Source organism: Pyrus communis, chromosome 13 (assembly GCF_041283825.1).
Source record: "Pyrus communis isolate YQ-2024b chromosome 13, ASM4128382v1, whole genome shotgun sequence".
NCBI classification, from domain to species: domain Eukaryota; kingdom Viridiplantae; phylum Streptophyta; class Magnoliopsida; order Rosales; family Rosaceae; genus Pyrus; species Pyrus communis.
The window spans coordinates 25,660,372-25,682,500 of record NC_142577.1 but is presented as its reverse complement, the minus strand read 5'-3'; the positions used below and the strand labels follow the sequence as shown (position 1 = coordinate 25,682,500).

At 38.3% G+C, this 22,129-nt stretch overlaps 4 protein-coding genes across 10 annotated transcripts in view; all 4 read right to left on the bottom strand.

Moving 5' to 3' along the window:
* The window catches only part of LOC137737702 (cysteine-rich receptor-like protein kinase 2), a 7,693-nt gene extending 5,456 nt beyond the window's left edge, over positions 1-2,237 (bottom strand). Inside the window, exons 1-4 of one of the 5 annotated variants that reach the window (XM_088683309.1) lie at positions 1,912-2,237; positions 612-1,664; positions 358-471; positions 77-216 (exon numbers count right to left, since the gene is read on the bottom strand). In XM_088683309.1, coding sequence (XP_088539435.1) covers positions 77-216; positions 358-471; positions 612-1,374 — 1,017 coding nt within the window. In that variant the 5' untranslated portion in view covers positions 1,375-1,664; positions 1,912-2,237. The remainder of the gene's footprint in view (positions 1-76; positions 217-357; positions 472-611; positions 1,665-1,911) is intronic. The other 4 variants (XM_068477247.2, XM_088683310.1, XM_088683311.1 and 1 more) reach the window with 4 other exon arrangements.
* A 5,196-nt stretch (positions 2,238-7,433) lies between these two features.
* LOC137737989 (cysteine-rich receptor-like protein kinase 3) lies at positions 7,434-10,824 on the bottom strand. Its single transcript, XM_068477581.2, has 7 exons — positions 9,741-10,824; positions 9,295-9,408; positions 9,059-9,207; positions 8,766-8,976; positions 8,428-8,662; positions 8,188-8,332; positions 7,434-8,075 (listed from the first exon to the last, which is right to left on the bottom strand). Exons 1-7 carry the CDS (start codon positions 10,507-10,509, stop codon positions 7,743-7,745), a joined length of 1,956 nt encoding a protein of 651 aa, XP_068333682.2. The 5' UTR covers positions 10,510-10,824; the 3' UTR covers positions 7,434-7,742.
* Positions 10,825-12,580: 1,756 nt separating this feature from the next.
* On the bottom strand, positions 12,581-16,001 carry NRT2.5 (nitrate transporter2.5). The gene is made up of 2 exons (XM_068476789.2): positions 14,093-16,001; positions 12,581-13,239 (listed from the first exon to the last, which is right to left on the bottom strand). The coding sequence occupies exons 1-2, from the start codon at positions 15,235-15,237 to the stop codon at positions 12,870-12,872; spliced, it is 1,515 nt and encodes a 504-aa protein (XP_068332890.2). The 5' UTR covers positions 15,238-16,001; the 3' UTR covers positions 12,581-12,869.
* Positions 16,002-19,387: 3,386 nt separating this feature from the next.
* Positions 19,388-22,009, bottom strand: LOC148692006 (uncharacterized). Of its 3 annotated transcripts, XM_088682303.1 has the most exons (4): positions 21,844-22,009; positions 20,332-20,522; positions 19,864-19,920; positions 19,388-19,785 (listed from the first exon to the last, which is right to left on the bottom strand). In XM_088682303.1, exons 1-4 carry the CDS (start codon positions 21,886-21,888, stop codon positions 19,710-19,712), a joined length of 369 nt encoding a protein of 122 aa, XP_088538429.1. In that variant the 5' UTR covers positions 21,889-22,009; the 3' UTR covers positions 19,388-19,709. The 3 variants fall into 3 exon arrangements, with proteins under 3 accessions (XP_088538429.1, XP_088538427.1, XP_088538428.1); XM_088682301.1 differs by lacking the exon at positions 21,844-22,009 and having other exon boundaries at positions 19,449-19,785; positions 20,332-20,951; XM_088682302.1 differs by lacking the exon at positions 21,844-22,009 and having other exon boundaries at positions 19,449-19,770; positions 20,332-20,951.
* Between the last annotated feature and the right edge of the window lie 120 nt (positions 22,010-22,129).

The window sequence follows — 22,129 nt, the reverse complement described above, 5'->3', positions numbered from 1 at the left end:
GGAGAAAACCCGGTTAGTTTCTGAGTACAGAGGCATCAGACATTTAAGACAAACAAAAGACATGGAGACAAACTACCTTATAAACAGTTCCGAAACCTCCTTGTCCAAGCTTGTTGACAATGTCAAAAGACCCCGTGGCCTTTTCAATTGTTGAGTACTTGAAGTTTAAGCTACTGTCGTTTAGGGTTTTCACCCACTTCTCTGCATCATATGATCCTGCAAAACCCCGAAATTCTTTAGCAGTCCCGTAATCTCTTACATTTAATATACCATTTTCTCCATCACATATGATCTTTTATTTTCACCATTGAAGCAATACAATCTGATAGCATTGCAGAATTTCTACTAGCTTTTTACCTCTTCTTTTCTTTTGTATATATCTGTGCTTCCAGATATAAAATCCAATGGCTACTCCAACTACCAAAACTACTAAGGAGCTGACAACTGAAACTACTATGACAATCGTGGTACCTGCAACAAAGTTCCGAAGATTAGGTGAGCAAAATTATACACAGGCTGTCTCTCGAACCACCGAAGCAGCCTATCCTCCCCGCGCTTAAAGTGATTAGAGGGAACCTGTGTTATATAAAAGGGGTAGAAATTTCATGTACCTCTGGAGCTTCCATTAATTCCCATTTCCTTGTTGAGAAAATCTTTGTCTGAATACCTCATGAAACACCCGGTGTACAACGCTCGCCCCTCTGACCAAGGCAAGCATCCCAACATTGATGCAGATGCATTTTCCAAACACTGTCTGCAAGAGCTCTCATCCAAAGTTCTCCAGCAATCGGCCAACACATAAGCTGACTCGTTTGCTGCCCCACTCACACTCACCTCACCCCTTGCATATCCTCGGTTGCTTGGCGCAGACTCAACCGCATGCTTCACAACCTGCCCTGCCGCTTCTCCAAATGCCGAACTCTTCCTCGTGGTGTTCCCACACTCAACCCTGTCTTCCGATCCTCTAAACTCCTCGTAAAAGCTATAGTTTTCGGACCTCAAGAAGCAACCGTCGAGAAAAATCCGACCCCCATTGTAAGGAAAACATTGGGGAAGCACTGTATACGCCTCGTTGTAGCATAGCACACAGTCTAAAAGAGAAAGGTCTCCATAGCATTGAGCTAGGCCGTAGTTGGTGTCCGGGCCTGAACCGGTGACTGCCACTCCGAAGCCGGAAGTTCGCATTTGTTTACTGATGTTATTCATCGTGCCGACAAAATTCGGAACAAACACAGTTGTGTTGTGCTCACGTTGGTTGCCGCATATTATTTGTACCGTCTTCGTTCTTGGATCTCCGACAGCCATTCCTAGTAACAGCAGGATCTTCAGCGGAAGCAAATGTTGGGAAAGAACTGAAACGTTGCATTTCTTCATTTTTTTGGGATGAATTGGAAGTTTGATTCAGTAGGCAGCTGGCTTAACACCAGCTTATTATCGATACTGTACTGGTATTGTAGAAAATTTAGTGATCAGTACTAATAACATGTCGATACATTTTTTATTTAGCGGCAATGATATTAAAATGTTATCAATGACATATTGTCATTGCGTTCAGAGCAGCTTGCTTGAGAAACATGAGAGCATCGGCAGTCATCAATAGAGGCACCTAGACTGAACAGCTAATAAATGCAAAAATAAAGGATTTTTCCCTACGTCCATATTAGCTGCAGTCACCAGGAATAGACCGGAGTACAATTGAATTTTTTCGAGTTATATCCTAAATAAAGGGTATGAATTGCAGATAGAAATACGTATATAACTAAACTGTCAAGGAATTCTTACCAGGATTTGGTTCAGAAATCAATCCATGAGAGAAGAAAAGAATGAAGAAGTTGTAGGCAAAGTTTTGAGTGCATGAAAATTCGATTTTTTCCTTAAACACGAGACCTATAAATATATATGTACACGTACCTTTTGGCATTGGATCAGTGAAACTACGAGTTCCTGCAGGTGAGGTGAGAAGCTTAATCGAGGACTTCTGGCTTCTGGTTTTTGGCTTTTGGCTTCTGCTGTTGTGAAATGAATTAGCTAGCTAAAGAGAGAAAAGCCAACTCGAAGAATTTGGAATATGTTCAGATGAGAAGTCAAGAGTGATCTAGGGCTGTACTGGAAAAGTTTCCTCTTTGCTATTCAACTTCAAACTTTCAAATCAAAAGACTGAAGACTGAGGGAGGAGAAAGTGGAAACTACGCGGTGTTGGACCGAAAAGCCGACAGCTATACACACAGACACAAATATGTATGCATGTATGTGTGTAGGAGGAGGGGTAGCTATGTCCGGTAGTAGTTGGTTCATTTGACTGTTGTGAGAAATGAATGTCTCCATTTTACAGTTTTACCGTAATAATAAATCTCTTGTGATCTACGTTTCCGAAATCGATCCTATCAAATATTTCACAATTTTTCCGAAGTGATCTATTAATCTACTAATAAGTCGTTTAATAGCTGTTGGTTGTTGCTTCTTAGTTGTCCTTACAAACTCGTTTTGATTTAGTGATATTTCTACCCGCTTAGTTGGTTGACAGAATATTAAATTTGACTCATATTGTTTAGAACTAGAATTATTGGGCTGGGCCGAGTATGGAATTGTTCTCGGCCCAGAAGCTCTGCTCGAGGATTTCTACAAACCAACCGATTCATGGGCCGCCTAACTAAGGTCGGCCAAGCCCTATTTGGGAAAAGAATATTCCAAATAAATAGGAAGTAGGTGGGCCTTATTGCGAAGCGGATGAATAAAGAGGTTAAGTCCTGATGCAATAAGGATTCTCGGCCAGATAAGGATACCGGTAAGTGGAAGTGAATGTGGCCTAATAAGAGGTTGAATTCAAAATCCTAATAGAAGTGGGATTGGCCGAGATAAGATGGATTGGGGTAAGGAGTCCTAGTTCGAGTATGATTATGATTTGTTCTTGCTGCTATAAATAAAGGACGGAGTGTGCAATTCAAACCCTCTCCAATTCAGCACACAATTGCCCTACGCAAACTTCTCAAACAACTTGAGAATTGTTTTATTTTCTTTTTCCGCCAACACACCTTCAGTTTGGATAAACAACACTGTGGAGGCAACCGGCAAACATCTTCAGTTTGGATAAACAGCACTACGTCGAGGCCAACTGGTTACCTATCCAAGTCTCGGTCGAGAAAGGTTTCCGAATCCTTATTGGCAGAGATCATCTTATTAGCCTTCTCGGCTAAGCAAGGTGTTACGAATTACGACATTCGGCACATTGAACGCCGAGTGGTTTTATGATTGGATACTCACAAGTGAGTTTCAGAGTTCGGCATTCCAACGGCCGAACCACATTTACCATCAAGATATACATCACCTTTGAGTACTTGTGTCCATATAGTCTGGTGTCGATTCGACGTGCTTATACTCTCACGAAGACCGAATCCGGAGCAGACGATTTGTGAACTTCGCAGAATTAGCAGCCTTGTCTTCAGGCTTGAAAATCCAAAGGCCGAGACTTGTTCCTTCGTTGGCCCCAGTCACAAGATCAAGAAGTCAACAACACGCTCAACGCAACATCAACAAATTTTACTCCTCGGCCGACGAGTTGGCACGCCCCGCACCAACTGAATGACATAGTTAGCTCATTAGTTACTTGGCCTGCGCACCACGTAGGTTCTGTAATTTTAGGATCAACACATTTGCATGACGAAAATAATATATATTTGTGATAAATTTAACATCTAACTGTGAAAGTGCCAGTTACAGTTTTCTTTTTTTTCGTCCCCAGCAAAATTCAACAAGGGCTGTTAGCTCAGCACAAGTTGCTCTGGAAAGATAATGTTCATATTGATGCCTTGTTTTCTACTCATATATAGCTCTTTGGCACGGATGACATATTCAACGTGAAAACAAACCACCCACTACAATATATAATAAGTCAATAACATTTAGTCTTAATCACCGTACCAAATAATTAACAGATGCACACAAATTAATATTCCGAGGAAGTATTGCTATTATTAATGTTATTGCTGTTGTTATATTGTAACTATCTAATAATATATATATATATATATATATATATATATATGTTATAGCAACTTGGTGTTTCAAACCGACCATTTGTCATTTAATTTGAATGTTTATCTTAATCAGCATTATCACTTGAGGCTTTTTCTAAAGAAACCAAAAGAAACAGAAGAATGATTTTACTGAATAATCCTCTTTTCATTTACTGACCTTCTTAATTACATTTACATTGGGGGTATACATATATATAGGCAAGGCCATGTACAAAACAAACTTCCTCTAACATCCTGTAACAAATTATAACAACCTAACCAAACTATACAGTTGTAACAAGAATAATTGGTTGCCTAAAACTATATGAACTGTCATGACTTGGCATCCTTATCTTTACACCCCCTCAAGCTGAGCTTGGAAAGACTTGGAGTTCCAAGAGAAAGCTTGGATTGAAGAAAGAGAAACCGATTCTTAGACAAAGATTTAGTGTGAATATCGGCTATCTGATCCTGGCTGCAAACATACTGAACTTTAACCGTATTGGCAAGAACTAGCTCCCGTATATAGTGGTAATCAATTTCCACATGTTTGGTTCGCGCATGGAAAACAAGGTTTGAAGCAAGAGAGATGGCAGAAATGTTATCACACCAAATGGTAGGTTTATCAGAGAAGGAGAAACCAAAATCTCTGAAAACTTTACAGATCCATGTAACTTCAGCTGCAATATGAGCCAAGGATCGATATTCAGCCTCAGTAGAAGAACGAGCTAATGTAGGCTGCTTTTTAGCACTCCAGCTGACTAAGTTGGAGCCAAGAAACACACAAAATCCATTCGTGGATAGTTGATCAAAAGTGCAGCCAGCCCAGTCTGCATCAGAGTAGGCAGATAAAGTGAGAGGACCTTTATGAAACCATATACCATGTGAGGATGTACCTTTGAGAAATCTAAGTATTCTTTTGGCGGCTTGCAAATGTAAATCAGTGGGAGTATGCATGAATTGGCATACCTGATTAACTGCAAAGGAGATATCAGGCCGAGTCCAAGTTAAATACTGTAGACCTCCCACAATAGACCGATACTCAGTTAATGTGTACCACTTGGATCCAGTTTGGCAATGCCAAGAGGAGTAGAGCAAGGCTTAGCACCCTCCATTTTGACCCTTTGTAACAAGTCCATCAGATATTTACCCTGATGGAGAAATAAGCTGTCTTTGGTTCGATGAACTTCAAGGCCCAAGAAATAATGTAAGGGACCTAAGTCCTTTACAGGGAACAAAGAACTTAGTTTCTGGATGAAAAGATTGCACACGGAGGAATCAGGACCACTGACCAAGATGTCATCGACATAGACAAGGACAATGACAGAACGGGAACCTTAAGAACAAAGAGAGATGTATCAGATGATGATTGAGTGAAACCAAGAGACTTGAGAGCTTGAAACAACTTGTCAAACCATGCTCTGGGAGCCTGTTTGAGGCCATACAAGGACTTCTTGAGTTGACACACATGATTTGGAAAATTTGGATCACTGAAACTAGGTGGCTGATGCATGAATACTTCTTCTTTTAAATCACCATGAAGGAAAGCGTTGCTGATATCAAGTTGATGCAGAAACCAATTGAAGTGGACATCAAAAGTTAACAAAATTCTGATAGTAACAGGTTTTGCCACAGGACTAAAGGTTTCTTGATAGTCCAAACCCTCTTTTTGATGAACACCCTTGGCAACAAGCCGGGCTTTATACCTGTCAATAGTTCCATCAGGCTTCTTCTTGATTCTAAACACCCACTTACAACCGACAACATTCTGGGAGGAAGAAGAAGGAACCAAAATCCAGGTTCCAGTTGATTGGAGGGCATTGAATTCAGCCTGCATGGCTGCGCGCCACTCAGCAAATTTAGAGGCCTGAGGGTAGGTTGTTGGAACATAATCAATGGAGGAGGATAAAGGGTGTTTGGTAGCGGTGTAGACTTTAGGCTTAAAAATACCATTTTTGGATCGAGTAACCATAGGATGAATGTTTTGAACAGGTAAAGATGGAGAAGAGGGAGAAGGTAAAGGGCTGAAAGTAGGGGAGGAGACAGGGTCACTAGAGGTAGGAGCATGGGGAAGATGATTGATAGATTGAGAACTGGGTAAAACAGAGGGTGAGGTGGACAGGGGAAAGTGTAGGTCAAAAGTAGGAGAAACAAGAGGGATAGAATGAGAAGGTGAAGCGGGCTTGGCAGTAAAAGGAAAAGACTTCTCATCAAATAAGACATGCCGAGAGATGTATACCCTGTCAGTAGCCATGTCCAAACACCGATAACCCTTATGTTGTAAACTGTACCCAAGAAAGACACACTGCTTGCTTTTGCCATCTAGTTTAGAAGTGACATAAGGTTTTAACCAGGGGTAACAGCTGCACCCAAAAACCTTTAACCGAGTATAATCAGGGAAGGAATGAAATAGTAACTCCCATGGGGATTTCACAAGACCAGAAATGGGCAACCGATTAATCAAGTATATAGCAGTGGATAGAGCTTCAACCCAATAGACTTGAGGAACATGAGATGCAACTAACAATGTTCTGGCTGTCTCTACAAGATGTCGATGCTTGCATTCTACACAGCCATTCTGTTCAGGCGTATGTGGGCAACTGAATTGATGAGAAATGCCATGCAAATTAAGGTAAGACTGAAAAGAAGCACTAGTGAATTCACCCCCTGAATCAGAACGTATAGCCTTTATTTGATTTAAAAGAAGAATCCGCTTAGTTAGAGTTGACAATTTAATAATAATCTCTTGTGATGTATCTGGGATTAGTTTTCATGGTTAAATAAAGTGAGAGTTGACAATTGAGGCTTTTTCTTTTTGTCTTCGTAATATAACAGCTAGGTTTTCATATGCATGACAAACTCGTTTTGGTTTAGTGATATTTGTCTCTGCTTAGTTAGTTAATAGAATATTAAATTTGACTCATGACTCGCATGCATGAACGAGATTTTTAGAGTGTCAATAACATTTTCCTATTACTAATTATATTTGTATACCCCGCACCTGATTAACCCAGAAGACATAACTACTTAATTTATGAACCAGTCTCGCAGAGAAAAAGTGCCGGACTAATTATATTTAGTTTTTGTGCTTTCCAGATAAATTATAATATGATATTTTATTCCGTAAAATTCGATGGATTCAATGCGGTTCTTGAAAATTGTAGGAGTTGCAGTTTGATCTGCATGTGCACCCCAAGAGCTGCTGGCATTGTCATTATTCCTTGATTAACTGTTAATCTTGGATTATTTTTTGTATTAACTTTGACTTTAGTATGGTTGCTTGTTTCGCTATAATTCTCACCGACATTTGAAAATGTTGATTCAACCAATTATATATATTATATTAAAATAAAGAAATAGAGTCCCACTTTCGTAACTTTGATTTTGATTTTATTCGAGAAGTACATCAAAACTGCCTAATACAAAGAAAGTTCGAAAAGTTTATTACGAGAAAACCGATAACGTGACAATGTAACAATCGTACCGTTTCAAGATAAAAGATTGCATATCAATAATATAATTCTCTACATATATTTTACAAAGGGCATTCAGTCCTACCTACCCATGTTGTTAAAACATATAGAAGTTGCACAAAATTTGACTGTAATTAGACTCCAGGAGCTGCGGGCTGGATCATTTGACATTCACTAGTCTGTAGGGATTGCTTAAGCTCATAGATCATCTGAACTCGCAACATTTACATTGTGGATGAAGACAAATACAAAATGTTCATCTCGGCTCAATCCAGCTTTGGGTCATGCTATTCTTCGAAGATTGCGTGTTAGACTCCACGGGCAGAGAATTGAAACTTCCTGAAGGAATTCTCCTGCTGAATTCTGCGCTACCAGAATTGAGAAATGGGGGTTGTGTTGGCTGAGGAATCTCAACATTTTCGGTAAGCATTTTCACGACTAATGACATTGCCGGCCGCAGCTCTGCTGAAGCTTGCACGCAAAGTAACCCTATTTGAAGTAACCGAGATGCTTCTTCATTTTCAAACTTACCTTCTAGGAGTGGATCGACAGCTTCACGTAACCTACAAGTTCCATAAAGATCCCAAGTCTTTATGAAATAAGATAAAAGAAGGTTAAATTATGATTACTGAAAGTGGATGTGAAAATTTGTTCACGAAATATCAATTTAGCAGATATGCAAGAGAAACAATTTTGTTTACCATCTGTAGGATAGAAGTCGAACTTGAAAAGACAGAATTGTTCCTCCTTCCACAGATGACTTCGATGACAACAACTCCAAAACTATAAACATCTGCCTTCTCGGTCAACTTGCCACGAACAGCATACTCCGGAGCCATATAACCTCTGAGCAAGAAAATTTAGTATTCTTCTATGTTAGAAACCATAAACAAGTCTTTGGAGCAGAAAATAAAAACGAAAACAGGCAGAGCGCAACTTACAGTGTGCCAGCAATGGCAGTGCTTATGTGAGTTTTATCTTCAGGGAACATTCTAGCAAGTCCAAAATCAGCAATCTTTGCATTGAATTCCTCATCCAGCAGAATGTTGCTCGGTTTTATATCCCTATGAATGATCCTCAATTTCGATTCTTCGTGAAGATAGGCCAAGCCCTCAGCTGTTCCCAGTATGATTTTATACCTCAAATCCCACCTCAGTGGCTCCACATTGTTTTTCACTGAGAATTCATAGAGGAATGAACTGTAAGAATGCGAAAATGGACTGATGATGCAAAAAACCAAAGTGTCTTACCGAAAATAGGATGGAGAAGAGAAAATTACCAATAAAATAATCATGAAGGCTTTGATTTGGGACATACTCATAAACAAGAAGGCTCTCGGGCCCTGTAATGCTGCACCCCAACAGCATTACAAGATTTTTATGATGAATTCCGCTGATCAAATTAACTTCGTTGAAGAAATGATCCACCCATTGCCTTGTGTTGAAGAAGAGCCTCTTTATGGCAATAACATTTCCATCCGGCAGAACTCCCTGTGTGTAAAATAAAGGAAATTCCCAAGTTAATTCCATACAATGAAATCTGATACCTAAGCGGAACGAAGGAAGAAATTACCTTATACACTGAGCCAGATCCTCCTTGTCCAAGCTTGTTGGTATCATGAAAGTAATTGGTGGCCTTTTCAAGAACTTCGTATGAAAAATTGAGTTGGGACTTGTTCACAGTGGCAAACAGAGCTCCAAATTGCTTTTTCTCTGAAGCAGCTGTGAAATTAAAACAAGAACACAAATTTGATCAAATGCTTAAAGATAGAAGAATCTAAACAGAGTTTCAAACCAAAACCCCAGTACCTTTCCTCCTCCTCAGTATTTTCTTCCTTGCAAAGAAAGCAACTGCAGAAATGGTAAGCACAACAGCAAATGCAGCAAATGTTACGGCCAAAATTATCGCCAAGCCACGGCGTCCTGTCAAACAATTTGCATATGAACATCATCACTCAGGAACAGATTGCAGAATTAAGTTAACAACACAAAACCAAAATTTACAAGTCCAAACAATGTCAAGTTTCCTACTTTAACAAACAAATCATCACCATTCATCACATTGAACTCTAAAGTCGAATCAGATGGTCCGAAATTTGAATCCAAACCACAAAAAATTTGAACTTTATCAAATATTCTTAGACTGTAACCAAGAAAATGTAAAAAGATCAAGTAACCAAACTAGAGCAGTCCGCCTCGCATAACCGGAGTTCAGATTAGATTAGAATATCGCTCGAATAAAAAAAATAACTAACCTCCATTTCCTCCTGCATCATCGGTGACTGTATTGTTATCATAAAACTTCTGATTCGAATACCTCAAATAACACCCAGCATTCAAAACCCTCCCTTCTTCTTTCGGAGTGCAAGATTCGATTCTCTTAACGGCGTCAGCCAAACACTCCTCGCAACCAGGCCCCTTCACAAACTCCCAACACTGCGCCAACCCGTAAACGGAAACGTTCCCTTCACCCACCACAAACTCAGCAGAAAACCCATCATTCCTCGGCGCCAACGAACTCAAATTCCTCACCAACCTCAAAGCATTGTCCTTAAAAACTGTCCGATTCCGACCAAAATCTCTGTCCTCACAAACGGTCCTGTCTTGGGAACTCAAGCTCTGGTTGAAGAAATCGAAATCATCGTACCGGAGGTAGCAGCCGTCGAAGAAAAGCCGGCCGCCGCGAGTTGCTTTCTGAAACGGGAGGCACCCTAAAATCTTGGTTTTGCACTGGGCGAAGCAGAGGTCGCAGTCCGTTTTGGAGAGGTCTTTCATGCACTCGCCGAAGGCGAAAACGGTTACGTTTCCGGTTCCGGTGACGACGCTAGCGTATCTTCGGGTGGCAATCTGCGGGGTGACGGCGTCCATGGCTGCTAAGAAGTTGGAGACGAAGGTTTGACGTTCTGGGTTCTGAGCGGTGTCGTTTGTGCATATCATAGCTGCCTGTGTGGCTCTCGGGTCAGAACGAGCGCTATTTAGAAACAAAAACAGAGGAAGGAACAGAAGTAAGATAATATTGGACATGTTGGAGTTTGATTCGGTACAAAGTTGACGAAAAATGGTTGGATTGAATGATATATGTGTAATGGGGTGCTTGGAATTCAAGAAAATGTTGTGGTGATGTGGTTGTTTTCTGAATTTGGAAACTGGAAAATGTTGTTGAAAACGAGTAAGCAATGGTCATAGATATGGTGGTGACACGGTAAGTCATAGAGAAACCAGGTGGTGAATATGATAAGGGGCTGGGGACGGGCACGTGCCCCCCTCTCAATTCTTTTTATTTGGAAAAATAAATATGCTTAATTTTAAGTAATTTGATACAACTACCCGCTCCTTCAATCGTTGAAGACCATCATGAGCCGAGTATTCGAGTTCATTATGACTGCTCACGAAGAAGAAGAAGAACATGAGGAAAAAAAAAATAATTAAAAGAGCACTAAAGGGCAGCAATGTAGCTAAGCAAGTAACGGTAAGGGTTAGTCAAGTACTCAACGAAATGTCTCACTCAAAAAACTGGAAGAAAACAAAATTGGCATCACTACTTGTTGTGCCCTCGGTGAACTAACTTTTTGCCTTCACGCCTAGTTAAAGCCGCTTTGTTGAGTGAAAATGACAATAGAGCACATCAATATATTTGCCTCTCGTTTCTAAGTAGAGAATAATATCACTATACCGTCGTAGCATCAACTTACGCTTTTGTCGGTAATTGGAATAATAGTTATATTTTGCATATTTGAATTCATTAAAAATCGAGTTTCAATTACAAGTTACTCATATATTATGCGATAAAGAAAATATAAAGTAGAATTGTCATATACGTACAATAGTTGGAGCTCGACTCTTGATTTTCAAAGAAATGGACTCTTTGGGTTGGGGTGGTTTTAATAATTCATGGTTTCTAATTTTTAAGGATTGGTAAATGCATCATTAATGTGTATTAGCTCAACTTATAAAATATATATATTGTAGAGAAATACTAAAAAGATTCTCTCAAAAGTAAAACTCTTCATAGTCTTTCTGTCACTTCATTTTTTTCACAATATTTTATAATATTAACACGAAAATTAACGTTACACTTTGAAGTAACATAGAAATCATACAATTTCACATTGTAATCTCAAATAAATTACCTCTACTTGGGTAGCCGTATTCTAATGACATATAATAATTAGTCGCTAATGTCCGCTACAAATTGGAGAGAAGTCAAAGTCAACTGTCAAAGTCTGCGAGTTGCGTTGCTGCCGTTTAAAAAACGGAGACAGAATATCTACCCGCACACGGCACGACCATAAATACGAAACGCGGAGGCGGAGGAGCTTTCAGTTCCTCCCTGTTCCGGCTTTTTGGTTGAGGCCAAAAGGGCTTTCAGGGTTGACAACTTTGCGACCAATTGTGGGGCGCCATGTGGACCGTACATTGTCGGATACGGACTATGGAGATGCGACTTGTCGAAGTAGTGAAAGGGATCGATACGATGTACCGTATCAGAGGCCCAATCATTGTAAGAGGCCCAATTTGAAGAAGCCTGTTTCAGTAGCCCATAATGGTCCAGCTAGTACTTGGTTTCTCAAGCCCAAAACCAAAAAGTTTGTATTTCTTTTTATTCCAGTTGAAGGCTGTTGGAAGAAAAAGAAATACTTTAAGAAAGACCAGACTTCGATGAAGGATTAAGGATCAAACAATCCCTACTTGTTTATGCTTTTGATGAAGTTGAGGTGCGAAATTTTCGTGTCAAATCAACATCATTATGTTTAGAAAAATACTACAGAGGCTTTCTCAAAAGTATGACACTTTATGAACTTTACATTACCTAATACTTTTAACACAATTTCCGTACTAACATTATGACATATAACACAAGATGAGTTTGGTAACTCTCTCACAGTTATACAACATTGTACAAAAAAATAAGATGACAGAGAATCCACAAAAATTCTTACTTTAAGAGAGTTTCTTTATCATTTCTCGGTTCACTCATTATCAAGTTGTTTGGTCCATAATTGTGGCTCCTTCTATTAGACTCCAACTTCTCTTCCCTTAAGCTTTTGGGATTTTTTACCATGTACTAGTATTTACTGTATTAGAATCATAAATATGATATAAATAATTCATTGATAATATTATTACATAACACGCCAATATATAGATATTATGATAACATAATCTGTCAATTATGAAAAGACAGATATCCTGCACAGAAGATTTCTAACTAAATAAAACCATACTTAATTAGATAAATTTTTCTTGCTCGTAACAAATACTGGCACGTAATCGAAACTACTAATTTACTTAAACTAAAACAGTACATTTTTTAACAGTTTAATAGGTATGCACATAAATTTTGAATTCCCAACTCGAGATCATTAACGATGACATGCAGTAAATCAAACATGTGGCGGTGAAATCTCATCAGAGGGTCGGGTAACAGAGTCTGATTTTCCTCTTTCACTTCTGCTGTTCTCAGCAAATTTCACACTTGCCTGGTGAAAGCCTTTGTCCTTCTCCTTGGAGCTCCACTCAGACATGTAATAGTCTTCCTCTGTGGCCTTGTTCTTAGATGGACCACAAAACATGCCACCCCACTGGGGAAAATAGACCAAAGTCATTGGGAGGGTGCAACATATGATCATGATCCCCATTAGGGTTATACCTGTTTCTTTTGAATATTTTGATCCTTTGAAGAATATCAGTTGGGTCAGAACTGCACCCACGTTTCCACCACCTCCTGTCATTCCAGATATGACCCCCAATGACCTGAAAATAGGGATTAAAACCAAGAGAAATGGATGAAAATGTGATTAGGGTAAGATAATAATGGGTAGCAACACAATGGTGTAGGTCAAGGTCAAAATTCGTAGAGATTCTTATATAGAATCAGAATATATATCTACAGTTACACTTCAAAATCTATTTCTTTAAACATAGAAACATCCACTATCATATGTGAAAGACTGAAAGTTGTATTGCTTCACTTTGGGAAGACATCATGGAGCCCTACCCCTACTTAACATTTTGACGTGTTAAAATCTTCATTGCTCTATTCTGACAGTAGACAGGATAACATAAATATCTTCCGTGAAAACTATACACTCCGATTGGTGTTTATGTGGACAACAACTAGCTCATCTTTATTACACTGTTGATAAATATAACTTGTGCATAATTAATAATCTGCTAGATAATTAATGTTGCTTGAGTTTTGTGTTTTATATATTAACAAACCTTTCGCACTAAGTAAGGATAATACAAGTAATGAATCAGGAAGGATAAGAACGAGAGAAAATTTGAGGTTGAGATTAATTAGCCATATGGGCGTAGCTAACTTGGCTATGATATTTTATCCTCTCTTTTCTGAACTCAAATTTGAATCACGATGTTTTCATAACCTAGATTAGATTATAATACCGCTCGAACAACACATGAATTAAAAAGTATGAGGTGTGATATCCATACACTCTTTTTTACTTCTCACACATACTTTTAAATTTCGGGTGTTGAATCGGATGAATTGAAAAAGATCAAAAAGGTAGAAATTAACAAAATGTGTGAAAATTAAAAAGAGATGCGTAGATAACACATCCAAAAAGTATTTGTGAAAAGAACATACCTTCTAGAGACAAATGGAACCACACCAAATGTAAGCCCACAAGCACCTTGGACGAACACGGAGAACAAAATCATGACAACAATGGATCCAACCAAAGAATTCACCCGCCCAAGAATCACACACAAAACACCTCCCGTGGTCTGCACCACCCACAGAGTCCACAGCCTTCCCCTCATCCCAAACTTCTTAGCCACAACATCCGACAGAATCCCACCTCCGGGCCTTGAAACAATATTCGCCAACCCGAAACTCGCCGCGATCATCCCCGCCGTGTGGAGTTTCAGATCGAACCTGTCGTAAAAATACTCCGCTATGATGTTGTCCACCGCTAGCTCCACCCCGAAGCAATATCCGTACGTCAATGCCAGAATCCAACCTCTGTAATTCGTGACGCCGTGGTAGAACACGCTCGAGAATTTGTCTTTCGGCTTTTCGCCGGACTTATGGAGGCCGTAGAAGTTTCCGTCCGGCAAGTCCTGTCCGAATATCAGGATGGCGAATGCTGACAGTGTCTGAAACAGGGCAGGGATGAAAAACGCGATTCTCCAAGCTGTGAACTTGACGGCGCCGATGTCCCTGATGAAGCCGAACACTACCGGCATGATAAGCTGCGTTGCTCCGCCCCCCAAGTTTCCCCACCCGCCCGCGACGCCGTTGGCGGTGCCTACTACGGGGGGAGAGAACATGGAGCTCATCCAGAACTGGGTCGAGACGAAGGTGGCGAGAGAGAAGCCGGTGAAGAAGCGGACGAGGAGGAAAGACATGGGGGACGACGCAATTGCAGTGAAGTAGACTGCAGGGGCAGTGAGGAGGATGAGTGAGGCGGAGGCAAGCCGCGGACCGATCAAGTCGCACGCTGTCCCCATGGCTATTCGGGCAAACACAGCGCCGGACACAGACGCAATCCCGGCATTGCCGATGTCACTGGCGGTTAGGTTGAGGTTGTCGCGGATGATGGGGATAAGCGGCGGAGCAGCAAAGCTGGACACAAAACAAAGGAAAAAGGAAAACCAAGACAGGTGGAACGCCCGCATGTGGGGTTTGGCAATCGAGAACAATCTGAACTCTGTGGCCTTGTGGTCGGAGTCCACCGGCAGCGCGAATTTCGGAGACCCGGGTTCCATAACTCGGTTCTCTACTTCCATTTTTCCGATGATTCGAGCGTTGGTTTGATCAAACTCGAAACTTTATGGTCAAATGCTGCAACCGTTAGCGGCCGTCCGATGATGCCGGACTGCCAGATACATACAAAAGGATTGCAACTTTCGTTTTTTGTTGTGAATTTGGATGTTACTTATAAATAGTATCACGACATATGGGAAGCTGGACTTCTCTAGGCCTCGAAAAGACAATAATTTTGGGTTTTTGGAGTTGGAAACTCTGTGAATCCGCCGAGTCTCACCCTTTCACTGCCGCTGTAAGATGCAGAGGAGAAGTTGGAAATGACTAAGGTACGTGGAGGGTAGTGCTTGGCTGGAAGTGTGGGGTTTGAGATCCCCCACATGCCTAGGAATTTGGAATTATAAGAACAAGTTGTGTAATTGCCATTGACTATTGAGCTTCCTTCGTGACTGGGTAAGAGAGATTCCTCCTCTCACAAGGCTTAATCACTTCTGATATAGTCAAGTTGTGTTTTAGGGATTGACTTTGGAGTTTTGGATTCAATTTCACATGGCATCATCGATAATTAAAGAATGAAGTGGGTTCTCAATAATCAACTTGTCATCGATTGAATCAAATCTAATCCCTAAAATGCTAAAAATAATCATTTAATACTATAGTTTAGTGGTATTGCTCTTAACAGGTCTTGGGTTCGATTATCGACAAATACGAGTTTGAACCACATTATTACTAATCTATTATGAAACCTAGTCCGCGCCCACTATAATATCAAAAAAAAAAAAAAAAAAAAAAAGGGGGCTAAAAATAGACTCCAAGAAGTGAGAGGATTCAATTATTTTCTTTTATTGGTAAAATTTTGTGTTGATTGTCTCACTCAAATGGGTTAAACTTTTTGTCAAAAAATCAAACTTCAATGTGAATCGGTAAGTTGTTAAGTTACAGATTTAAATGTCAATATAAGTCAATATAATACATGTTATAATCTAAGATAAATTTTTAAATTTATTATAATATCTCTAGTATTAATCTTTTTAGGTTTTATGAAAAGACCTGGTGGAACATTACTCAAATATTAGTTTTTATGTTTATTCTTAGTAAGTACGTAGGTGTTTTATATTCTCTCTTCTTAAACAACCAATACCATCCACACTTGATCACCATCTCTCACCTCATACAGCATCTAGGCAAAGCTAATTAAGCCCTCACCATCAAACCACCAATATTTTAGTGCAACCTTATAACATGCAGATGCAGGAGGCGAGCATCAAAGTCGATTCAATAAAGTTAAAAGCTCATCTTTCTCTTGCATGCAGATGCAGTAGGGTTTTGGAAGTCGAGGGGTAAGAAGAATTAGTACAGCGCCAGATAGTCTCAAAGTTCAAGCCACTTTCATTGACTTGGGCAGCCTGTCTGTGTCTGGGTTTGGGAGAGAATAAATAATTAAATATACAGTGAGACTTTTGAATGTTTGAATGAGGATTCTCTCTTGATATTCTTTGTTGGAATTCCGAGAATTCTCTAATCATTTATGTTCATTGTATATTATGTTGTTATAAATTATTGTAATTTTTTTATTTAAAATTAAATATAAAAATTACCTGATGAAAATTGGTCATACAAAATAAACAGAAATAATTAGATAATTCTTGGAATCCTTACAAAAAGAATCCGAAAATGATGCATTCTGAATATTCAAGGAGGGTAGAAAGTTTGAAAGGAATCTGCCTTGTTACGTGTGTACGCCTCATTCAGTGCGGGAGTATCGGCTAGTAAATCAGTGTGTCCAAAACACGAAATTGGTTAAAAAGATGAATACCTAGCTATTTAAGTGATGAGATATTTATATTAAAAATTAAAAAATTTTATTATTTATATAATAATACGTGATACCATCCGTATTTTGAACACAATAAAAAATTTATTCTCACTCACGTGCTCTATTATTCTTTCTTATTTCTTTGTTAGAGAAATACTAAAGAAAAACTAATGAAAAATGATTTGAAAACTTTGAGTTTTAAAGAAAATGACAAAAAAATTTTGGAAATAAATAGTATCATGATTAACTTTTTAAAATAAAAATTCATTGGTGAGTAGCACAAACAAGCTATGCGTATTGGCTGATCGATGGAGTAGTGAGCTTGACAGATGACACAGAGAGGAAGCAATTACTCTGCACCCAATGGGTGCAATCATATCATGGCGGAATGAAAGTCTACTTTGGCAGTTGGCCTGCCATTACGAGTAGGACCCTAATTTTTTTGACTCGGCGAGTAAAAGCAGAACTTTAGAAGTGCTTACTTCCAACTTTTATGGCCACAAGCTGCCAATCAATGGTTGCGAAGCTTAGGGGCTTATCTATTTGCATTGAGTTGGTAAGGCCTTCGAGACTCTACACAAAGTTCATACGTACGGGATTTGTATGATACTCATGGAAAAAATAATGCGAAACTGTTTGTGTTTGCGCTTTCTCTGTTGGGTCGTAGGATCTACTTTCGTATTTGTCATCTCAACCAATAAAAAATTAATGTTGTATGGGCATTAGGCGTGCGTTCACGTAAAAACCCAAAAATTCACAGGTAATATTAGAGAATCTAAATTTTATACATTAAAAGATGTAATTGTTGATAATTGGATTATTACTTAAGTGTTAATTAACATGTTTATTTCTTATTGGTGATACGTCATTTAGTTTGCAAATTTAGTTTAAAATTTTAGTTTATCTAGCATTACTTAAAAATTGTTTATGTTTTTCTTTGTTGAGCGATGGGGTCAACCTCCATATTCGTTATCTCAAACAATTAAAGATTAATGTTTTGTTAGCGTTGCTCACGTAAATACCTAAAAACTATTTATGTGTTGCTCTCTTTGTTGGGCGGTAGGATCCACCTCCATATTCATCATCCCATACAATCGAAGATTAATGTTTTATTGGCATTTGACGCGCGTTTATGTAGAAACCCTAAAAACTGATTGTGTTTCATCCCTTTGTTAGGTGGTGGATCCACCTCCATATTCGTCGTCTCATACAATCAACGAACCATCTGTTTTGATCCTTTAAAAACTGTGATCATTTTTAGCAATTGGATGAAATTTGAAAGACTCAAATAACTTGATCAGGTGGCCTTGATGGAGAGATCCGGAGACGATCTCTTTTCCAACATAAAACACCATGTAAGTACAGTAAATTCTCCAACATAATGCACCAAGTACGTACAATAATTGAGCTCAATTTATTATATACTCACATCAGAACAAATAAATAGAAATTTGAAGTCGATAATTACACATCAAGCAAAGTGCTGCAAGTGTTAGGATGAAACTTGGGCTTAGGCTGAGTGGTAAAAGTTCGGCCCATATATCCGGACGTGAAAGCGTTTGACGCGCGTTTATGTAGAAACACTAAAAACTAATTGTGTTTCATCTCTTTGTTAGGTGGTGGATCCACCTCCATATTCGTCATCTCATACAATCAAAGATTAATGTTTTGTTGGCGTTTAGCAGGCGTTTGCGTAGAAACCTAAAGACTATTTGTGTTTCATCTCCTTGTTGGGCGGTGGGTCGACCTCCGTATTCATCAAGAGATCTTTCGCTGCGACCGGTATACAAGGTGATACATCACGTGTCATTGTACAAATGATGGGATATGTGTGTTAAAAATTTAATAACTTAAAAAATAAAATTTTCCACCACTTGTATAAAAACATGTGATGTACTACTCTTATTCCGGTCACACTGAAAAATTTCTCGTATTCGTCATCCTAAACAATCAATGATTAATGTATTAGGTTCACATTCACGTAGTAACCCTGAAAACTATTTGTGTTTTCTCTCTTTGTTGGACGATGGGATCCAATTACATGTTATTCATCACAAACAATCAGACGTGGATGTATTGTTGGATTAGATATAAAAAAAAGAAAAAAGATGTATTGTTGGCATTGGAGCGTGTTCACATAAAAATAAATTTAATTTTCGTATCAGCATCCAACATAAAAGGAATCTCTTCCACCAAGATTACCGAATCAAGTGATTCGAGCCTTCTAAATTTCATTCAACGACCTATCTGTTTTGATCCTTTAAAAGCTGTGATAATTTTTAGCAATTGGATGAAATTTGAAAGACCCGAATCACTTGATCAGGTGACCTTGGTGGAAGAGATACGAAGAGGATCTCTTTCCCAACATAAAACACCATTTAAGTACAGTAAATTCTCCAACGTAATGCACCAAGTACGTACAATAATTGAGCTCAATTTTTTATATACTCACATCAAAACAAATAAATAGAAATTTGAAGTCGATACTTACACATTAAGCCAAGTGCTCCAAGTGTTAGGATGGAACTTGGGCTTAGGCTGAGTGGTAAAAGGTCGGCCCATATATCTCTACGGATGTAAAAGTGTTATATTGAAGCCCAATTCACTAACGCGCACCAACATCGGCCTTTATTGCCAGGAGGATCACGGGCCCAGCAGAAGCAAAGATCACATGAGAACTTAGCTCCATGCATTTTGAATGTAGGCCGCAAGCTTTTTGCGAATGAGAGAATTTTTGTACCTATTCAAAACAATACTTCACGTCATAATATAAATGGAGAAAATAATATATATATTTTTTATCTTTTTACTGATTTTATTACATGTAAAATACCTGTTTGAAAAGCAAGCATTTTTTGGGGTCTTTTGATATGTATCCAATTTTATAAGCCTGTTTTAAATAAAATTCATTAATATTACATAAGCATAAGTGGGGGCTAGTAAGTACAACAATCATTCATGTCAGCAACTAAAACGCACATAATTTACAAACAAAATTACAACAATTGCCATTAAATGGTTTATCAGGTCTCTTGTAGATGAATTACAACCCAAATTAATCTCATTGTTTATTCAAAACCTTATCCTTCTATCTTTCAAATTGCTTTGCGTATCCAGAGGAATCCAAATTTTGAATTCTAAATCCGTATGAAGATATGAAAGCTATAACTTTTCTCCCAGTATATGATGAAAACAGAATAGGCGAATATCTGATTCGGGTTTCCTGGTATATGTGGAGAACATGTATTGCAACTTCTCATAAGATTTCAGTTTCATACATGGTCATCTTGCATAGACATACCTGAAACCCTTTTCAACTGCATACTTCATCAATCTTTGTCTGAAGTCCTTGACACCACCTGGAAATTCTTGACCAACATGGCTAATGTAGTTTCTCCAAGCATGGGACAAATGTGTCTTCCCATGAGGAGTGGCAAACTTCCCTAAATTTGCACAATCATTTGAGGGTTTTTTTCCTTCATATGTAAAAATCTGTTTATCATGTGGGGAAGAAATGGGATCAAGTTGCTCAACTGGTTCAACCATGGAAACACTGACAGGAATAGATGCTATGTTTTCAGCACAACATGAAAATTTCATTACACTTGCATCCATATCAGATTGCAGCAAACAAGATTGGTGTTCTCCTAGAGAGTACGTCAACTCCATGACTTCAGGACTTAATCCCACAAATCGGGAACAAATTTGTTCAGCAATGTACTTGAACTTAGTATGATTAAATACCGAAATTAAAAGGTCTTGCTCTCAAAAGATAATGATAGCTCCTTCCATAACTAAACAATTATAAAACACATGCAAAAAAAAAAAACATAAATGTAATCGATTTAAAAAGATATAACTATGAAAGTCATGAATATATGGATTACTGGAAATTAAAGAGTACAATTTTCAAAGAGACATAACATCAAACACCTTCTATGCATTGGTTTTTTTGAATAAAAGGAGAAAGAAGCATATCAATGAGAGATGATAGAAAGGGATTATGGGGATCTAGCGCTACTGCAAAAACTTGAGGAAGTTGGAAGTTCTGTAAAGGTAAAATGTTGAAATTTATGTTTTTTAAAAAAAAAAAAAAAATTGTGTATGATCTTCTTTCTCGTAGACTTGACTTTCATTTGATGCCTATTATGCAGAGAGTTCAAACTATACTCGAGGAGCAACACTAGAACCTACATATGGAAGAGCGCGAAGAGTGTTAAATTTGTAATTCTTCTGGCCTTTCACTTTCTTAATTGGATATTTTTCTTCCAAACATAAGTTGTTTGTTCAATTATATATTGAATTCTACTATATCCTATGTCTTGGATATAGTGTGTGATGCATGATATGTAGAAGGTGGGAAATTTCATGTCAGGCCTTTGCTCGTACAAATCGCACACCTTTACCATGTTAAATCTATCTTGTCTGCCAAATCCAGGATTACAACCCCACAAACTTTATACATTCTTCCAAAGATATAACTATGAAAGTCATGAATATATGGATTACGGGAAATTAAAGAGTACAATTTTGAAAGAGGCATAACATCAAACACCTTCTGTGCATTGGTTTTTTTGAATAAAAAGAGAAAGAAGAATATCAATGAGAGATGATAGAAAGAGATTAGGGGGATTAGGATAAGGTCTACATGTAAAAATTCGCACAGCAAACAACAATAAAGGAGAAAACAATTATAATATACCTGACTTGAAAATTAAATAGCATTCAATTTGTTGTGTTTTAGTCCTTTGATAGACGGAGAAGTTTGAGTATTGCCAAATCACGAAGGAAAAACACGATCATAAAATTGTACCTGGATAATAGGTCTCCTGAAGAAATCTGCACATATAAAACACATCTAATTTGTATAGAAAGTTAAAAGTGATTAAGCCTTCCTTAAAAATAGATTGATAAGAAATTTAAATTCAAAAATTGTTATCAAGAAATCGGGGAGAAAGATGGAGGAAACTACTGAACAATGAATTTGAATGCTGATAAAAATTTAAAACGTGGGAAATATATGGAGAACGTGCAAAAGTTATAGGAGGGTAAAATAGTAATAATAATGCAAAAAAATCAACCTAATTAGAAAAATTGTT